Genomic DNA, 21,340 nt, shown 5'->3' with positions numbered 1-21,340 from the left:
GGCAGAAATGGGGAATAGAAAGCTTGGGGGTTGCCATGTCTTTTTAGTGGCACAGGTCAGGATGAGATAACCTAGACTGTTTTGGTCTAGCTTAAATCTGAGCTATTATATCCCTACCAACAGGATGGAGTCCAAAGTGTCAAAGAGAGAAAAGCTTTTGAGGGAAAACTGGACTTCCCACTGGGGCCTCTGCTTAGCTCCTCTCTCTCCTCTTTGCTCCAAGTTCATTGGAGCCTCATATACACAGATTCTTTTTTATCACTGCCTGAGAGAGCAGATCTGGGGATGGGACCCTCCTGACTAGTAACATTTCTTTTTCTCCTCACCATGAAACCCATGCAGAAATAGGAAGCTGTTTATAGTTTATGGGGATGTAGCATAGAGAGGGTCTTCCTCTTGACTGAGATGGGCTGGCAAAGAAGAGAGACAGTATGATGTAGTGGAGAGAGCATTAGAATCAAAAGATCTGGATTTGAATTCTGGCTAATACTTCCATGACGATTTTCTTTAGATAATCACCTAAGCTCTTTGGACATCAGCTTCCTAAAGATATTAGACTAAGTGATCAAAAGGTCCCTTTCAGTTCTAAGTCCTATCAGAAATTGCTGTTTGTTCCTTTTTGTCTTATTTTTATTTTGACTTCCTTCCAAATCTCTGTTTTGCATCTGTCAGGCCTTTCCCTGCCCCTTGGAACTCTGGGAAAGAGTGGGGATGTAGTCTAGGGAACCAAGGCCCCCTTTTCTGCCAAGCATCCTGAATGATGACTTCCCCTCTGCAGTCTGGGGCTAGGCCAGCATGGGGCTAGGGCGGGGGCGGGATGCCTGGAGTTTTTTTTTTTTACTTCTTTCACCACCCGCCACCATCTGCTGTTGGTGGTGTCTGTGTTGGGGGCCTTGGCATAGGGTTTCCCATTTTTTTGGCATGATGTGGGAAATGGGTTTCCCATTCTCTCCTTCCTGTTTCTTAGCAGGTCGGGGGTGGGGTGGGAAATTACAATCTGGGACCATGACACGACTGCCTTTCCCTGAGGATGTCTGAGATCCATCCTTCCTCGATGCCCCCTTCAGGCCGGGCCAGTCTTCACGATAAGGCGTCCCTTCGGCTGGAGCAGGTGCGCTCAGAAGACCAGGGCTGGTACGAGTGTAAAGTGCTCATGCTGGACCAACAATATGACACCTTCCACAATGGCAGCTGGGTGCATCTCACCATCAATGGTTAGTAACTTCCCCCTTCCCTGTTCTCCCTTTTGTCAGTCCAGGTATACTTTTTGGTGATTTTGCTTCAAACACGGTGGGTGAATCTTCTTTTTTTTTTCTTCCTCTCTTGGGTACTCTTTGCTTTTTGTCCTCTGCCCCACTCGTCCTTTTGTGGGTGGTTTGGGTGCCGGTCTATCTCCCCAATGTCAGTATGATTCTTGATAAGTGCTATACCTTGGGAGCCAAAGATATGGGATTCTGGAGGTGGGGTGAAGTCTCTCTTAGGCTATCTGGTGGTTATAGAAACGCAATGCAAAGATTACTCTTTGGCATAGATGAAGAAGACATTAGAGTCTTTAGGAGGACCCTTCTGGTCTTTTATGCCTGAAATTCTTATAATTTGTTTCCTAGATTTCAAGGTTTTGATTCCAAATTAAAGGTAAAGATATTTAGGAGGGATACAAAAAAATTAAAGTTGTCAGCAGTCACTTATATTTTACCTTAAAAAAATCCTTACTTTTTGTCTTAGAATAAATACTACATATTGCTGCCAAGGCACATAAGGTAAGGACTAGGCAATGGGGGTTAAGCGATTTCTCCAAGGTCATATATCTAGGAAGTGTCTGAGGCCAGACTTGAACCCAGGACCTCCCAACTCCAAGCCTGGATCTCTATCCTTTGAGCCATCTAGCTGCATCCTACTTTACTCTTAAATAAGTTTAATGATGAATAAGTTTACCTTTTTGTTTACTGAGCACACTAGATATCTGAGGAATGGGGAACCACCAAGACAGAAAAGTGTAGAAAGGGATAACTAGGGGTTTAGGTGAGAAACTTTACTTTTTTGAACATTTTCTCCAAGGTAAGTAATATAGGAGATAGGTTTGTGGATGCAAAGCCTCCAAGGACCAGGAACTCTGTGTGTGTGTGTGTGTGTGTGTGTGTGTGTGTGTGTGTGTGTTCAGTTGATGAATCTCCTCTTGAGAGGAGTTGCCTTGGTTGAGTTAGGAAGAGGATGCTTTCCCTTTGGACTATGGGGACAGGTCCTGTGCCTGCCTCTGGAGATCCTTGGGGATCTGAGAACTCACTGTGTGTGGGAGGAGCTCCTGAGGCTTTGTGGTTTTTCTCAGGAGTGTCCGTGCAGAATGATGGTGACTCTGGGCATCTTGCAGATTATTCTTTCTAGGGGCATGCCAGCTCTACAGCTCTAAGTACTGTGAGTCCCAGAGCCCTGGTCAGGTTTAGGCAGTGGAGAACCTGGGTCTCTAGATTGGCCAACCAAACTCTAGGGAGTTAGTCCTGTAGTCAGAGATGATAACTAGATCCAGGCATCTTGATGCCAGCCTCTAGCACTAATTGCATGGGCTTCTCAGCTATTCACATGTGCCCGATTCGCGGCAAATTTTAAATCTCAGCCAGGCTTCCCCTGGCACTCAGCATACTCTTGAGTCATCTCCCCCTGCTACCAGCTGCTGTGTGTTCAGGGAATGAAAATTCATTTTAATATTAGCTCAAGCAAAACATAATTAGGAAGGTAAATCTGCTACTAAAAGAATCATAATGTATGCCAGTGCCAAGAGTACTAAAGCCATTTCATCTGCTGTGTGCAAAGTTTCTTCTCAATTAGATTCTAAACTTCTCAAAGGCAGGGATTATATTCTCTGTTTTGTACCCTCTCTTCAACAGTGTCCAATCCAGTGCTTTATAATCAATCAAGCAAAAAAGCATTTATTATCCTATAGTATCATGTTATATTAATAATATGCATCTATTCTATTTTAAGCACTTATTATGTGCCAGGTGCCCTATTAGGTATTGGCAATACAAAGACAAAACTAAAATAGTCCCTGTGTTATAAGGCAGTGTGTTATATGCAGTGGGAGGAACACTGTATACAAAGGCAGAACAGCTGAGTTTAAGTTGAATTCAACATGGTACCTGGAACATAGTAGGTGCTTAATGAATGTTTATTTTAAAAAAAAGTTTTATTTTCATAAAACTCTTACCTTCTGTCTTAGAATCAGTACTGTGTTTTAGTTCCAAGGCAGAAAATGGTAAAGACTAGGCAATGGAGATTAAGTGACCTGCCCAAGGTCACACAGGTAGGAAATGTCTGAGGCCAAATTTGAACTGAGGTTTTCCTATTTCTAGTCCTGGTTTTCAATCCATTGAGCCACCTATTTGCCCCCAATAAGTGTTTTTGATCGATTAATTGAAATCCCCATTCTTCAAATTCAATTCCACAAATAATCATTTATTAGTTACATTTTCATATAAGGCATAGGAAATGCAAAGACAAAAATGAAACAATTATCCTCAAAGTGCTTATATTCTGCTGGAACTTAGATTCTATTTACTGATTGTGTAACTTTGGACAAGTTACTTGGTCTTTCTGGGTCTTAGTTTCCTTATTTGTAAAATAAGGAGAGTGAGTCCATCTCAGGAGTTCTGCAAGGTTCTCTTTGCTGCTGTATTTTGGCGGCCTGAGAGTTTCAATAGGTGAGCTATAAAATTTAAATGTTATGATATTGCAGAAAAAAAGAAAGCTTGTAAATAATTTTGATGTAAGTTTTACTTACCAATATATACCTATGATGGTAAATGTAGTATTCAGAAAATAAACAAATCTTGCTCATTATTCACATATACCACCCTTAAAATGTTGGATGTTGAACATACAAAGAACAACAAAAATATTTGCTTTTATTGAAAGGAAACTGTGCATGGTTGAATCTCCTTGCTTTCTTGCAGCCTTGCCAGCTTCAACATTCAGCATGCTGTGCTTCCTCATGGCAAACAATATTGTGTCATGAGCAAATAAATTTGAGGACCATTGATCTAAATGATCTCAAGAATTTTCCCATTTCTAATCTGTAGTTTTATGATTAGAGTGTCTGCTTGTTTTAGTGTTAACTATACCATGTCTCCTGACTTCCTTTACATTTATTGGCACTTTCCCCCTTTCCCTATATAAGATAAGGAAAAAATAGAAAGAAATTGTAATAGGATGAATGCTATTAGGTTAGACTCAAGAAGGAATTTTCTGATAGGAAAAGACAGAGATGTTAATTTCTTTCTTCCTAGATATTTTGGAGCCCACTGATTAACAGATATTCATTGTATTCCTAGTCAAGTGCTCAGTACTGTGGAGTACACAGAGTAGTAAGAGACCATTAGTGCTCAAAGAGAATTTACACTCCACCTGGAGGAAAAAAATAGGCTTATCTCAAGGTAGATGAAGTAATGAGCTACCATCCTATCTGAAAACAAGGAGCTGGATGAGCCCTTGAAGCCTCTTCTGTTCTACTACTTCCCCTGATTCAAGGAGAAATTTCCAAACCCTAGCATTCCATCATTTCCAATTGAAAGAACTAGCTTGTTTAACAAAAGGCATTCTTTGATGGGAATCATTTTTCTAAAATGAAAGACCAGTGAAAAATTACAACAAATTCATTCTCCTTTGGCATTTTCTTTGAAGACCAGCTGGTAGGAAACAAACCCAATTATTTCTTTATCGCTTATAAAATACCTGAAAAGCTTCAGCCTTGTTTTAGGTCTGTGAATTGCTTTCAAGAGAGGCCAACCTATTACTAACCTGCACTATTAATTATAGGGCACTTGTAGAAAAAGAATTAAGCCAGGAAATGCATCTGGCAAAGTAGTACCTAATTCAGTAAATAATCGAGAGTCAAACCATTATTTTCCTGAAAACTGGAAATTGCTTAAAGTACTTTTCTGATTAGCACCTAAATAATAAAGTAATTGTGTAATTAGTAATTAATTTGTCACTTCAGGACATAATTTAATTTATTATCTTTTTTTAAGCTTGCCACCAGAAGTAATAGATGTTATAGTTGCATTTGTTGTATTACAAGGGGCAGAAATGCTGAGGCTCACTTGCTCTAATTCCTATGGGAAAAGGAAAAATAATGGACATAGGAGTTAGAATGCATGGATCCCACTTATAGAAGGTGGGATAATTTTTTTCATCCATACTGGAAGTGTTGTCAAAGATTAAACAAGGATTTTCTTCTCATATAAAATGTGTCCCAGTTAATTTCATTTCAATAAACATTTATTAACCATTTATTGCATGCAAAGTATTGTGGTAAACACTGGGGATACACAGTTAAAAATGAAACAATACTTTTTTTATATCCTACTAGAAGGATGCAGATACACAAAGATGAATAGATACAAAATATATACAAAGTAAATAGAAAAAAAATGTATATGTGTATGTGTATGGAGACCACAAACAACTTGTGTGGGTGTTTGGAAACCACTAACAACTGGTGTGTGTTTGTGTGTGTGTGTGTGTAAACTCTTAACAATTGAGGTGTGTGTCTGTGGGTCTATGTGAGGGTAGACTACAAATAACTGGTGTGACTGTTTGGAAACCACTAACCACTGGTATGTGTGTGCAGACCACAAACAATTGGTGTGTGTATCTTGGAGCCCATTACCAGTTGATATGTGTGTGTATATGTCTGTGTGTGTGTATACCACAAACAACTGATGTGTGTGTTTGGAAACCATTACAACTGGGGTGTTTGTGTGCATGTGTGTGTGTGTGTGTGTGTGTGTGTGTAGATCACAAACAATTGGTGTGTATATTTTGGAGACCATCACCAGCTGATGTGAATGTGTTTGGAAACCACTCACAGCATGGGTGTGTGTGTGTGTGTGTGTGAGTGTGGAGACCACTAACACTGGTGTGTGTGGTGGGTGGGTGGGCTGGGGGGAGAGGAGGTGATCAGGACATGAAAGGAGCTGGAAGAAAATGCGGGTGGGTGACATGGCTGACGTGATGGGCAGCCAGGACCAAGTAGTGGAAGTGTGAGTTGCACACACAGGGAGGGCTAACAGCAATGATGGCCAGTAGCCAGATAGCCAGTAGGATGGACTGTAATGTGGATCCATCTGGGAAGAGAGGCTGGGGACAGACTATAAAGTCTGATTTTTTAGCCCGTCGAAGTCGGGGAGCGAGGTGGCTGGATGGTGCTTTAGAACAATGTCTTTGGCAGCTGTGTGGAGAATGGATTAGAGCTGGGGTAAGCCTCCTGGAGGCAGAGGCCAATTAGGAAGCTATTGTTGCAGTCCAGGAAAGAGGTGATGAGAGTCTAAACTGGGGCAGCAGTGATGGGTCTAGAGAGAATGGACTAAATGAGAGAGACAGTGGATGGAGCACCACATTGATAAGTTGAATCAATGGTGAAGGAAAGCATGACTAAGTGCTTGCTGTATGCCTGGTGCTTTGAGAGCTAAAGAAGAACTGGAAACCATGGCCTTTGCCTTTATTTACATGTCTGTGGATAGGTAGACTATAAACTCCTTGAGAGGCAGTGTGGTGTAGTGGAGGGGCTGGTCTTAGTGCCAGGAAGATGTGAGTTCAGATTCTACCTCTGATACATCCCAGCTGTGGACAAGTCACTTAACCTCTCAGGGCCCCAAGAAACCTTCTGTGACTGGGTGGCAGAGAAGGAGTGGACCCAATGAATGGTCTCCTTTAAAGGCTCCTTATGTCAGTGAAATCACAAGGCTAGGCTGTCTCCCTGCTAAACACTTTGAGATCAGTATCTGTTTTATTTTCAACTTTGAATCCTCAGGACTCAGCACAAATAAATGCTTTTGTTTGACTAAATGTGCACGAGAAATACTTGCAACTTCTAGAAGCCCAATAAGGAAAGAATTCTATCAGAGATGCCCAGTGAACAGCACAGAGGATCCCTAGTGGAGGTCTCTGGACCCAGTGGATCCCCAAGAAATAGATTTTGGGTACTGTGATCTGACCTTTATGAGCTTGTCCCAGACTGGTGCTATATGGCTGGCTATCCTCTTGGACAACTGTATCCCTTTTTAAACCCTTACCTTCCACCTTAGAATCAATGCTGTGTTTTGGTTCCAAGGCAGAAGAGCAGTAAGGGCTAGTAATGGGGGTCAAGTGACTTGCCCAGGGTCACACAGCTGGGAAGTGTCTGAGGCCAGATTTGAACCTTCTATCTCTAGACCTGTCTCCCAATCCACTGAGCCACCCAGCTGCCCTCCAACCTTGTCCTTTTAGCAGGTCCACAAGCCTTAGAAAACATGGCCCACGGACCCTTCCCTTGAGACTGCTAGTCAAGATGGGAGTTGTGTGGACCTCCTCAGGAAGGGGCTGCCCAGATAGCCCAAGGGTTTGAGACTGACTGGATTACTCTTTCAAGCAGCTCAGGCAAATGAGACTGAGTCTCTCAAAAGCCGATTATCCAAACAAGATGGAGTTTTCATCAAAATTGAAAAGGGGGGAGGTAGGAAGGAGGAGGTTACACAGAGAGCAGTAACTAGAGGGGAGAATCTTGTAAAGGGAAAAGCGTCATCTTAGAAAGTGGAGCCTCTACCTATGTGGTGGCAGCTAGACAGGAAAGGAGGCACCTGTTGTTGTTTGAACACCCTACTTGGAGTGTAGCTCCTCACCTGTGTGTTAAGGAGATGAAGGTCTGATTCAGGGCCCTCAGGACTGGGCATCACTGACCTACGGCCATAGCTAGGGGTGGAAGTGGATGGCAGGGGTGACTGGAGCTAGCTCATACCGGCTTGGGGGAACCAACGATTGAATTTTCAGTGTGATCACTTTCACCTCAGAAATTGGCAAACACTATGATTCAGGGTTTGATTATAGTTTTATTGATTATTTAGATAAGGGAAAGCAAAGAAAGGGAACAAGCGTTTATTGTCTATTTTATAGGCTAAATGCTTTATAAATATTATCTCATTTGATTTCCACAACAAATTTGGGAAGCAGACATGTCATTATCCTCATTTTACAGTTGAGGAAGCTGAAGCAGCCAGAAGTTAAATGACTTGCCTAGGATCACTCAGCTAGTAAGTGTCTTTAGGACTGGATTTGAAGTTAGCTCTTTCTAACTCCAGGCCTAGAGCTCTATTTTCTGCCTCAAGAAAGTGATGGAAAAAATGTTAGTAATGCAGATTAAACTTAATCTATGTTGTGCATACATTTTCCCTCTCCAGAGAGCTATTTGCTAAATATTTATCAGAATATTCCTAGTTATGAAGATGTATGTATTGTGAGATTTGGTCTTAGTGGTAGCAGCGTTTGAATCTTGCCTCAGCTGTGTGACCTTAGACATATCACTTAACTTTTCACAGCCTCAGTTTCCTCATCTCCAAAACGGGGACCAAAAAAAGGTACCTTCTTTACTACATTTTGGTGAGGATCAAATGAAAACCTTTTGCAAATCTTAAAGTGCTACTCAAATATTAGCTAGTCATTACTAGAGGGGGAAGACAATTGTTTATATGTTACATCTGAATAAAGTAGTCCAGGGTGCTTATTACCTTGACCGTTGACAAGATATTTAACATCCTTAGGCCTCAGTTTACTCATCTGTAAAATGAGGAGTTAGACTACATGAGCACTAAGGACCCTTCCAGCTTTAGATCTATTATTATAAAGAACTTATACAATAGGACATTGCAAGACATAGTTTGTTTGTTTGTTTGTTTGGTTTGTTTGTTTGTTTCTTTCTCTTTCTTATCTATCTTTTTGTTAAATGATGCTTTCTCTAGTATGGAGAGGTAGAGAAGTGTGGGAGATACCTGGAAATTTAATGTAACAAAATAATTATTTAAAAAATAAAAATTTGGACAGTATTCATGATCTGTGCTAAACTTATCTCATGACATGGAGTTAGAGGACTCTATAAGTGAAACTCATTTTCCCTCTTATTCCTTTGTTCTCACTTTTAGCACCCCCAACCTTTACAGAGACACCCCCTCAGTACATTGAAGCTAAGGAAGGTGGCAGCATCACCTTGACCTGCACAGCCTTTGGGAACCCAAAGCCCATTGTTACTTGGCTCAAGGAAGGGACCCTCCTTGGGCCTAGTGGGAAATTCCAGGTAAGAGAAATTCAGGTAATTCTGTGATGATGGGTAACAAAGAACCCATCCCCCACTTTTACCATAGTGAACCAAGGCTTGACCAGTCATCTGATACAGTCTGTGTCTGGGGGTGTCGCCTGGCATACCTTCATTCAATAGCTTAGTCAGACCAGTTCTGAACTCAAAGCATCTATGATTCTTCAACCTTCTCTGTACCTCAGACTTTTCAGAAACTGTCTGAGACTTTGGACAATCATCTCTCTGTCTCTCTCCCCTAAACACCAAGTTTTTGTTTTCAGAGAAGGAAACTGAGGCACAGAAATGTGAAATGGATTGTCTGTGGTCATATAAATAATAAACAAAAAAGTGAGATTTACACCCAAGACCTCTTTCCCCAAATTTCTTATTCACAAGGGAGGAACAAAGACTTCTTTTTCTTAAATAAATGTATGTGCCAAAAATTTAGACATCACTGTCCATGTTGACATATATGTACCTGTATTTATATACATATGTATATGTGTATATATGTATATATAGAAATAAATATACATATATACACATATACATATATCTATATAAATAGCTATCTCAGCTAGGTGGTACAGTTGATGAATGATCTGAAGTCAGGAACATTCATCTTCCTTTATTCAGATCTGACCTCAGATACTTATTAGTTATATGACCCTGGATAAGTCACATAACCTTTCTTGCCTTACTTTCTTCATCAATAAAATGAACTGGATAAGGAAATGGCAAATCAGTCTAGTATCTTTGCCAAGAAAACCCCAAATAGGGCCACAAAGAATCAGAGATGACTGAAATGATTGAAGAACCACAATATGTGTATATATATGTATATATATAAATATATATGAATATGTTGTTCAATCACTTTAATTTTATTTTGCATGTAATTTTGTCATATATAAATTTTGTTATATATATGTATATAATTTTGTTACATATACAATAAATTCTCAGAGAACTTAAAGGTTGCCTAACCAGTAAAACCTTTACTTGACTAATTTCTATATGTTAAGTTTTTAATTCCTGAATCTTCTCTGGGACTCAACTATGAGACCTTGGCATTACCCAAGCCACCATCTTGGATGGTCATAGTTTAGGCTCAAGGTGTCAAACCTATAGCATGTGTGCCAAAGGAGATATTCAGAACCCTCTCTGTGGGCACACGCTTCATTGTCCCTGCACAGATTCACCAGAATTCATTACTAGAGAGCCAGAGGGGTGCAGGGCTGGGCTACTCCCCTCCCCATCTCCACATGCACCTGAGGACATTTCTCATATCACTTGCCCCTCTAAAAGGTTCGCCATCACTGGTCTAGGCAATATTTCTTCTTTCCCTCAGGCTTCCTTCTCTGTTCTCTTCTTTCTCTCAGAGATATATGTCCCTTTTCCTCCACCTTCTGACTCACTCTTCCTTGAAAAGAACAAATGACAATTAGTTTACATCCTTAATATGATTGACCTATCTGTGAATCATCAACAATCTACTGCCTATGTCCTGAGGGAAAAATACAAATGATTCATGCCATAATGTTATTTTCCCACTACAAATATTTAAGAAATTTCATTTATCATAGCTTCCAGTTGGGACTTTGAGGTCAGCCTACCTGCTCTTTGCTTCCCCATGTATTTTGTTCTCTCCCAGAGACAATTTCTCATTCTGCCCAGTTCAGGTATATGTGCTAGGGGTGTGCAGAGATATGATCCATCAGAGAAGGCTTCCTGGAAGAAATGAATTTTAAGCTAGATTGTAAAGGTAGAGGAGAGATAAAGATTATCAGAGGAGAATGGGAGGGCATTACAAATGGGAAATAACGTTTCTTCTGGAATTGAAAGTCAGCTCTGTAATGAGAAATAAGGAATCTCCCTACTCTTGTCTATAATAATAAACCATATTTATAGATAATGATTTAATGTTTACTTGGAAATTACAGAGGTAGTGTTGCATGATGGATTGGGAGCTGCCCTCAAAGTGAGGAAAATCTAAGTTTAAATTCTGTATCAGACATATCCACCTTGGGCAATGGGTATGATCTTGGGCAAGTCACTCAACCTAAAAATGTTTTAGATAACTAAGAATATAAGTTGTAGAAAAGGGACCAAAGTGTATTAGCTGAGGGAATTTTTTTCACCCTGGAAATCTCTAAGAGATAATAGGGCTAGTCTATATCACTATTCCTTTTATTTACAACACCATGAGGGGACAGCTAGGTGCCATTTAGTCTCAGATACTTCCTAGCTATGTGACCCTAGGCAAGTCACTTAAACTCAATGCCCTAGCTGTTGCCACTCTTGTTTTAGATTTGATACTGACAGGAAGTAAGAGTTTTAAAAAAACAACAACAAAAAATGAACAACAAAAAAATATGTGAACTAATTGTAAATATTATTACCCTCATTTACTGAGGTGGATACTAAGGCTTGAAAAGGTTGAATGATTTGTCCAGGGTCACACAACTATTAAGTATTGGGGAGTAGATTTGAATCTTGTTCTTCTGACTCTGAGTCTAGAACACTTCCCATTGGCTGCCTCAGCACCCTGAGGCTGCCCTCACTGCAGCCAGCTGCTGTTGCTGCCTCTCTCTGGACAGGCTCTGAGCTCAAGGTGTTCTTGGTCCCTCTCTCCTCCCCCCTGACCCCTCTCCAGGTGAGTGATGGGAGCCTGACAGTGAAATCTGTCAGCCGGGATGACAGAGGGGCTTACACCTGTCGTGCATATAGCATCCAAGGAGAGGCTGTCCACACCACCCACCTGCTTGTCCAAGGTAAGAGCTATTTCCCCAGCCTTAGCTTCTTCTCGGGCACATCTGGGGGAGAGACCTGCTAGATCATCAGTAGAAAGTAGGAATGGAACAATGACCCATGGGGAAGTGTGTTCTGCATGATAAACCATGGATGGTCCAGATCTAGTGGCTTACCATCTCTGAGTCAGGGGAGAGAAGGGAGAGAGATGGTTGGCATCTTATAATCTTGGAAAACATAGGTTGAAAAATATTCCATGTAATTGGGAAAATAAAATATCTTTGAGTTAAAAAAATTGCAGGGAGCAGGGAAGAAAGTAATAATGGATCAAGAAAGTAGAACACTTTGGGCAGGCCAGGGCAGAGTAGTAGGGCTAGGCTTATGCCTCATGGTGAGAAATGCCTGAACCCCTGGTTTCAGCACTCCTCTAGAGTAACATGCAGGGAAGGATGCCCAAGACAGACCCCTGTGGGTAGCATATGGGTATAGAAATAATAATAGTAGTTAACATTTATATAGGGCTTACTGTGTGCCAGGCACTGTGCTAAGGGCTTTACAATTATTGTCTCATTTGAGCCTCACAACCACCCTGGAAGGTAGGTGGCCATTATTACCCTGGTTTTACAGATGATGAAACTGAGGCAAGCAGAAGTTAAATGACTTGCCTAAGATTGCATAGCTAGTAAGGGTTCGAGGTGGGATTTGAACTCGGATCAAAAAGATGTGCCAGCACCTAGCTGTGTCTTGTATGGAAAGTCTTTGCTGGCTCTAAAGCTGTCTATGGATTGCAGTCTTCGTGGTGCCTCCTCCCTCCCCAGGAAAGGAGACCTCCCTCAGGCCATCCATTAGTGATGACATCAATAAATAAAGATGAGAATTTGATCCAAACCCCAGACATTTAAATAACATTAAGGGCTTTTGGCTGAGCCAGAGTCTGCAGAGGCAGGGCTAGAATTTGCTGTTCCTTCCTGAATGGGGCCCGAGGGCACTCTAGTAGGGCGCTTGCACACAGTAGGCACTTAAAAGGTGCCTTTTGATGGATTTTGATGGATGCTTGGGAAGTTGGCAGTATCTGTGTGTGGGGGAGTGCAGGAGTAGGGTGTGGAGTCTGGGCAGTCTTTATCTTATCCTTAAAGAACTCATTCAATGCTCCCATCTACCCCCTCTTGGAATCCATCACTTGGGGGAAACAATATTGATCTGCAGAGAAGGGTCCAAGGTCTCTTTGCTTCTCTGATGAATGTGTCCCCTTCTCTGGGGAGTGTTCGCTTAGTGATCAGGTCTCTGCTTCCTGGAAGGAGGAGACTCAGGCAGGGACTTTGGCTCTGCTGGAGTTTGATGGTTGTCCTTCTCTCTGATTTTTCTCCCCACCCCCTTCCCTTTCAATCTACTCCCAACAGCTGGTTGAAGAGAAGCAAAAGCTTCTTAGTCTTCCAGAAGCAAGCTTATTCCTTGCTCTGGATTTAAAGAGTGCCCCTTCTCTTTCCCGTCCCTCTCCTCTGACCCCAAGAGCTCATCTGGGGAGGACGGACTGTCCACATAGGGATTGAGGTGCAGATGGTGGGGCAGCGATTGTCTAGTCCTGTCAACAGACATGTATTAAGGGCTTACTCTGTGCCAGGCAGATTGGTGCCACGGAGGGTGCCTGCTGGGTTAAAAACAAAACAAAACAAAGATCATCTGGGACCGAGTCATTGGGGTTGGGGCAATCTGGGTAGTCTCTAGGATGCTTCCTGGGTCCTCTCTGTTCTCTGAGCCCTGGAGGGGGAGCAAGCGCCTAACCGAACTGAACTGTCTGCCAGCATCTCCTTGGCAACCATCTAAATCTGGGATCTTATCCCTCGGGCGTAGGTCATTACTCTTTCTCTGAGCTCAGGGTAGTCTTTCCTAAGGAGCTGAGCTTCCTCTGTGGTCCCTGGCCCTCTGCCTTTCCCTGAAGGTGATGAAGTCACTGTTTGCTTCTCTCTTTCCCCCAGGACCTCCCTTCATCGTTTCCCCTCCAGAGAACATCACTGTCAACATATCCCAGGATGCACTGCTCACCTGCCGGGCTGAGGCGTATCCGGGCAACCTAACCTACACCTGGTACTGGCAAGATGAAAATGTCTACTTCCAGAAGTGAGTGTACCTGCCTGGCACTGCCCCTGCCCTTGCTCGCCCCCTGGAGGGCACACACTCATCTCACCCTCACCCAAAGGTCATCCCCGAGCAATGGCAAGGATCTCCATCCAGGATCTGCCTGGCACTGCCCTGGGGGTTTTGCTTCTTCTTTGTTCTTTAACTTAGTGAGAAACTCCTTGATCTAGAGGGATAGGCACTGCCAACCCCATGTGGTGAGGCAAGAGGTAGGCTTTATGCTGGAGGGGAGCAGAGATGACTATATTATAAGATTATTTATTTTATAATACTATATGACACATATAAGTGTATATAATTATGCCTATACTATATTTGCATAATATAAACACAATTATACATGTACACATACATACATTTATATATACAATTTACATGTATGCATATATATGTGTGTATGTACATATAATTATATATAATATATACTATAGATTGGGAGAGCATTTATCCTGAGGCGCCTTTTATGTTCCATGCTGTGGGAGGGAGAGGGCAAGCCCTAGGTTTCTGCTTTGTGCCTGCTAGAATAGTCACAACGTGGAGGCCCCACAAATGCTACGTGCTTACCCAGCACCAATCTTTCTTTGTTTCCCTTCGTGTACCACAGTGACCTGAAGCTCAGAGTACGGATCCTAATTGATGGAACATTGATCATCTTCCGAGTGAAGCCGGAAGATGCTGGAAAGTATACCTGTGTCCCTAGCAACAGCCTGGGCCGTTCCCCCTCAGCCTCAGCATACCTGACAGTACAGTGTGAGTAGAGGTAGAAAAGGGGGAGCTGGGGTGGAGGAGGGAGAGGATGATGGGGTTTCTTTCTGCCTGGAGATCTTATAGATATTTTGCTGATAGACATACAGCCTCGAGGATCATAGCTTTCAAGACTATTAAAGTCTTTATAATGCAGCCTCTCATTTTACAGATGAGAAAATTGAGGACTTGAGAGGTAAGAGTAAGTTGTCAAACTGGATCAAACTGGACTCTTATGTGGAATGATGAGGCAGGTCAGAACTCATGGAAAGGTAGACCTGACCCTGATTTTTCTGTATGTCAGGGTTGGTCTTTTAGTCAAGTGAGAGAGATTCTCATGGGTCTTATAGATGGACTTTCCTAAGGTCAGCCAGGCAGAATTAAAAAAAAATTAAATTAAGTTAAATTTATTTTTCTTTATTTTATTTTAATAACATGTTTTCCAAAGTTATAGGATTCATGTTGTCTCCTTCCCTTCTTCCTTCTCCCCTCCCAGAGTTGATAAACAATTCAGTCTGGGTTATACATGTATTATCAAGCAAAACACATTTCCATATTACTCATTTTTGTAGGTGAATAATCTTATAAAACCAAAACCCTAAGGCATATACCCAAATAGTCATATGTTTTCATCTGTTATTTATTATATTCATAATATATTACGACTCTATTATATTCTATTGCATATTGCATATATACTCCATCAGTTCTTTCTCTGGAGATGGATAGCATTCTTTTTCATAAGATGGTCAGGCAGAATTTGAACCTAGGTCTTCTTGACTCCAGAGTCAGTTAGGACTATCTTGGGTACTTCTCACTTTTCATTGAGATGAGGCTCTTCCTGAGGAACCTGACTGGACAATGGCCAAACCTGAGAAGGACTTAAGGAGAAACAAGGCCCTGCTCTCCTCTAGCCCACAGCCTAGGCCTTGCTGGCATCAAGACAACTGCCCTGGAATTGTATGCCAACTGGCACCTCTCCACCCTGAACACATTGCCACTTTGATGCTTCTTTCTAAAGGTTTGGCCTCAGGTCTCTGAGGGAGTGTAAGATCAGAACTTAGGACAGCTCTTTATATTCAGGCTGCCAACTATGTCCTTTGTTCTACTGCTATCTGTCAACTACGATTTCCTTAAGCCAGAAAGTAGGGTAGCAAGGGGAGAAAAACCTTCCCAAAGATGAGCCTACTTCAGCTCCTCTCTGTTTGTTTTTCCCCCTGGGCTCTTTGTATCTGGGCCATGAGCTGCTTCCCCTCTCCCACGCTAAAGCGGTCTGGTGTTACTGTTTAGTATTTTTATCAATGACTAGGAAATAGATGGCAAGCCCCTAAACTTGACAGATAAGACAAAGTTGGGAATCACAGCTAATAAGCTGGATAGTATTTAGTATCTAGAAAGATCTTGATAGACTAGAACATCTGGGACAAATCTATTAAGATGAAATTTAATTGGATTAAAAATAATGTATAAACAGGGTATAAAACTTTCCACCAGTACAAGATTATGTCTTAATGACATAATCTTGTACTGGTGGAAAGAGTATGTCTAGATGACAGTTAATCTGAAAAAAATATGAAGTTTGTAATGGATCAAAAGTTTCAATGATATATATAATGGGATAAAAATAATGGTTTCTTAGGCTTAGTGTCATAGAGAACTAGAAATGTCCTCGGAGGCCATAGAGTTTAACTCCCCCAATTTTTTTTTGAGTCATTTGAGTTGTGTCAAACTCCTCTTGACCCCATTTGGGTTTTTTTTGAGAAAGATATTGGAGTGGTTTTCCATTTTCTTTTCTAGCTCATTTCACAGATGAGGAAACTGAGGCAAGCTGAGTTAAATGATTAACTCAGGTTCATATAGCTAGTAAGGGTCTAAGGCCATATTTGAACTTGGTTCTACCTGGCTCCAGACTCAGACTCTGTCCAAGGCAAAGGAGAAAACTGAGGGTCAATGAGGTTAAGTGACTTTTCCAGACTCAGTAGGATTTGACCTCAGGTCTTCTCAACTCTGAAGCCAGTCGGTTCTATAGTTCTACCACACTCTGCCCTAGTCAGTTCACATCTAGACTATAACCTTCAGTCTTTGGCATCACAATTGTTGTCTCTTGTCTTAGAAAGTGGGCTCTTTGAGGGCAAGGATGATGCTCGGTATGTAGTAAGTGCTTATCGACTGACTGACTGATCCTCATCTTCAAAAAAGACATTAATAGAATATTGAAATGGGTATCAAGTGATAACACATATATAACCCAATGGAATTGCTTGTCAGTTCTGGGAGTGGGGAGGGAATAAAGGAGGGAGAGAAAAATGAATCATGTAACTATGGAAAATATTTAAAAATAAATAATTTTTAAAAAACATCATTAATAGGCTAGAAAAGGGCATTAATAGGCTTTAAAGAATCATTTTGATAGCCTTGGGATCATGCTGTATGAAAATGGGTGAAGGAAATGGGAAAAGCTTAGAGGAGTGAGGAAGACTTGGGAAGAAGGCAGAGGATGATAATCCCTTCAAGTATTTGAAAAGTCTTCTTGTGGGTGAAGAATGAGACAACATGGCTCTAGAAGGTAGATTGTGGGCCACCTATGGCAGGGAGAGGCGGATTTCAACCCTACCTTAAGGAAAGACTTTTTAACCATTAGAGCCATCCACAAGTGAACGGGCTGTGTTGGGAGGTAGTTAAACCTTCCTCTGGGCTCTCCAGTGAAGGGCTGGGTGACCCGCCTGTTGGGGATGCTGTGGAGAAGCCTGTATCTCAGATGGCTTTGGGGGATCCTGCCCACTCTGAGACTGTGCCATGGATGATAGATAATTCAGTATGCTAATCTTCAACGCTTCAGCAGCCCATGTGGTTGTCAGTTGCCTTCTCCTCCTTCTGGCAAGCTGGGGCTGTGACTAGGGGAGAGAATAATGACTAATGAGGATTAATGCTTTCCTTTTTGACTTGTGCAAGTTCCCATCACAAAGCAGACAACAAAAGCTCCACGTTATTGTTGTTGCTGGTGGCAAAATCTCTGTTCCTTGCTGGCTCTCTAGGGGAATTGCTCACACCTTCGAAAGTGGATTGGATTGGTGGTGATGGTGTGAAACCATGGTGTTAGGAATGTGATCTGGAGACTGGGGGAACAGGCAGTGATAAAGGGAGGCAGAGCTCATGTCCCATCTCTTCTCTGCTCCAGCTGGGGGCTGAAGATTGTTTCTCCCCTGATTCCTCTGTCCTCACTGGGGTTCCAAGCTCTCCCTGGCAGCATCCCCGACCTGTCATTCGAACTATCTTCCATCCTGAGAAGTGGAGGGAATAGGGCCCCCATTTCTCTTTTTGTCTCTACTGCATAAGAAGACTTCTTTAACAGGGTCTCTAGATTACTGTAGGAATACTAGGACAGATTTTCAGATTTGACAGGTTTGAGAGGCTCTAGGGAAAGTAAGTGGTGGAGGCTGTCAGGGATCTTCTTTTGAAAATTTATGGTAGGGGGCAGCTAAGTGGCTCAGTGGATTGGGAACCCAGGGAGGTCCTGGGTTCAAACCTGGCCTTAGATACTTCCCAGTTGTGTGACCCTGGGCAAGTCACTTAACCCCCATGGCTTAGCCTTTACTGATTCTAAGATGGAAGGTAAGGGTTTAAAAAAAAGGAAAAGGAAAAATCTATGGAAGGCCAAACAAAACCAACAAATTATTTATATAAAATAGTCACTTTATGCCCAGCATAGAAGTCCTTCAGAGGATACAAAGGGAGAAGAAGACAAAATACTTCACAGTGCTTACAGTATGATTGGAGTGATAATATGCTGTTGTTGTTCAGTTGTTTCAGTCATGTCCAACTTTTTGTGACCCTATAGAGGTTTTCTTGGCAAAGACGTATCATTTCCCTTTTCAGCTCATTTTACAGATGAGGAAACTGAGGCAAATTGGGTTAAGTGACTTGCCCAAGGTCACACAGGTAGGAAATGTCTGAGGCTAGATTTCAACTCAAGAAGATGTTTTCCTGGTTCCAGGTTCAACATCCTATTGACTGAGCCACATACCTGCCCATGTACATAATAATAATGTATATAATACACATATTACATATATACTAGTAATGATAATTAGCATTTTATAGAACGTTTTAAGGTTTACTAAGTACTTTACAAATATTATCTCATTTTATTCACACTATAGCCCTGGGAGGTAAATGCTATTTTTATCTACATTGTTATAGATGAGGAAATTTAGGTCTATAGCAGTTTAATGACTCATTCAGAGTTCCACAGTACTGGATTTGAACTCAAGCCTTCCTGATGCTAGGTCTAGTGTTCCTATCTACTGGGCCACCAGCTACATTTGAAGAACTAGAGTATATAGCACCCAGGAGTACATAAAACACAGAGCCCTATCATTCTCTGAAATAGTAGGTATTCTCAGAAGTCTTCTAAAGGAAAAAAAAATAAAGTTGGTGCAGCCTAATCCCTAAAGATCTTCCTTCTTCCCTCCTAGAGTCCTACCTTTTTATTGTTGTTCAGTCATGTTCAACTCTTTTCAAACCCATTTGGAATTTTCTTGGCAAACATACTAGAATATCCTGCCATTTCATTCTCCAGCTAATTTTACAGATGAGAAAACTGAGGTAAACTACCCCTTGCCTAGGGTCACACAGCTAGTAAGTGTCAGAAGCCATATTTGAACTCATGAATATGTCTTCCTCATTTCAAGTCCAGGCCACTATCAACTGCACCACTTAGCTACCCTTTGGTCCTTCCTACCTCCCAACTCAGTAGGAAATGAGTAATTGGGAGTGCTTCATTCAAGAGAAAATTTCTTCCAGTCACAGCTGATTCTTGGAGCAGAGTCTGTTACCTGGGTGCCCTCTAGATGATAACCAAGGCAACCATTACCAGTTGTTAGGGATCCTCTTAAGAATATTACTGTAAAAAAATGTATTCTTGTACAGGGCCAGATTGGATTAATGATCCCTTCCAACTCCAAGTATCTGTGATTTCTCTGAAAAATCCCAGGTAAAGTCCCCATCCTCTAAGCTTCAGGCATTGCTCAATGCAAATAGGTTCCTTCCCCCATCTCTCTACTGGCCCCACTCCATGCTTGTTCTTTTTTCCTCTTCTTGCTTTCAAAGAGAATCCAGGGGATTGAGATTTATGGGTGGGCGAGACAAGGATCTTTATATCTGCTAAATGGCAGTGTTCAGAGTACTTTCCCATTCATAAGTCCTTTGAAAACCTTGGAGAGGAAAAAAAAATACCTATGATATAAAAGTAGGAATCTACTTCTAAATATATAACTTGGCCTGGTATTTTAAATAATGCTGCTTGTCTGAAGGGCTCAGAGCACATTGAAGATGCCAGCTCATTCATCTTCACTGTCTACCTGAGAGTGAAGACTTGTTCTCCCCAATTTTTCTTATGGGACACATTAAGAGGGCAGTACCTTGTATCACAGTGTCCAAGGATGTCAGTCATCTCATGCCATCTCTCTTAGACTTCTTTCCATAGAAGAGCCAAAAAACTTGTTTTATGGGGGCATCTGCTGTGGGATGGGTACACCAAGTCACAAAGATGTTAGTGAGCTGAGGAGGGGAGGGAGAGGAGAAAGCACAGATGAATCCTTTGTTTCTTGGTAGCTTGTCATTAGATAGAGGGTTTCCATCTGGGTTTCACTCTTTTGGCGCAGGGGAGGATATGTGAAGTGGGATAACATTTATGGTCATGAATGGAGAAGGGCATAATCAGAGTATGACAAGCTGCATGAATCTGAAAACCAGAGGAGTGTCCTCGTGGGAGATCAGTGCTTCTTTCTGGACCAGGTTATCTCTAGGGAACCCTGGCTGTAAGAGAGGTGGGAAGAGAAGAAGAAACAAGAAATCCATCATGATTTTTAATTCTTTGTCTTCCTACCCTTATTGTTTCTCTTCTTTTCCTGCCTGCCTCTCTATGCAGACCCAGCCCGTGTCCTCAATATGCCACCAGTTATATATGTGCCAGTGGGAATACATGGCTATATCCGCTGCCCCGTAGATGCTGAGCCACCTGCCACTCTGGTCAAATGGAATAAAGATGGTCGTCCCCTGCAGATTGAGAAGGTAACAGGAAGCCAGTGTGGGAAGGGATCCATAAACCTCCATATTATGCTTGGCTTAGATCTCTGGGTCTCTGTGTTCCCATTAGATAATACCCAAAGGCCTCTGCTTTCTATGGATGAGGGCAGGCAGACCATATTGATCTCTTCCAGGGCATGGATTCCGTTTTCTATTTCTGTCCCCCCTTATAGATCCTACAATAGTAGTCTGAAAACAGCAGATGCAGTTTGACTCTGATCATCTTCTGCCCTTGGGCCATGGATGAGAACCTTGACAGACTTTGGGGCTTAAATGAGCCTCATGTGGTTCTCCACTGATCCCCTTGTTTATTCTCTGCTAGAACCTGGGTTGGACCCTGATGGAAGATGGCTCTATTCGCATTGAAGAGGCTACAGAAGAGGCTCTTGGCACTTATACCTGTGTGCCTTACAACACTTTGGGGACAATGGGCCAGTCTGCCCCTGCACGGCTTGTCCTGAAGGTGAGGCACCAGGCAGGGCACCCTGTATGCAAGCCATGTCTGCATATAGGTGCATGCTCATG

General features: G+C 42.1%; 1 protein-coding gene across 5 annotated transcripts in view; it reads left to right on the top strand.

Annotated features, from left to right (window-relative positions):
* Positions 1-21,340, top strand: part of IGSF9B (immunoglobulin superfamily member 9B) — a 75,610-nt gene that overhangs the window by 17,392 nt on the left and 36,878 nt on the right. For all 5 annotated transcript variants that reach the window (XM_001374149.5, XM_016421836.2, XM_056794649.1 and 2 more), the window contains exons 3-9: positions 1,068-1,214; positions 8,946-9,097; positions 11,754-11,871; positions 13,825-13,966; positions 14,589-14,734; positions 20,658-20,800; positions 21,138-21,278. In XM_001374149.5, coding sequence (XP_001374186.4) covers positions 1,068-1,214; positions 8,946-9,097; positions 11,754-11,871; positions 13,825-13,966; positions 14,589-14,734; positions 20,658-20,800; positions 21,138-21,278 — 989 coding nt within the window. The remainder of the gene's footprint in view (positions 1-1,067; positions 1,215-8,945; positions 9,098-11,753; positions 11,872-13,824; positions 13,967-14,588; positions 14,735-20,657; positions 20,801-21,137; positions 21,279-21,340) is intronic.

The sequence above is a fragment of the Monodelphis domestica genome, chromosome 4 (genome assembly GCF_027887165.1).
Source record: "Monodelphis domestica isolate mMonDom1 chromosome 4, mMonDom1.pri, whole genome shotgun sequence".
In the NCBI taxonomy this organism is placed as follows: Eukaryota; Metazoa; Chordata; class Mammalia; order Didelphimorphia; family Didelphidae; genus Monodelphis; species Monodelphis domestica.
This window is presented reverse-complemented; position numbering and strand designations above follow the sequence as displayed.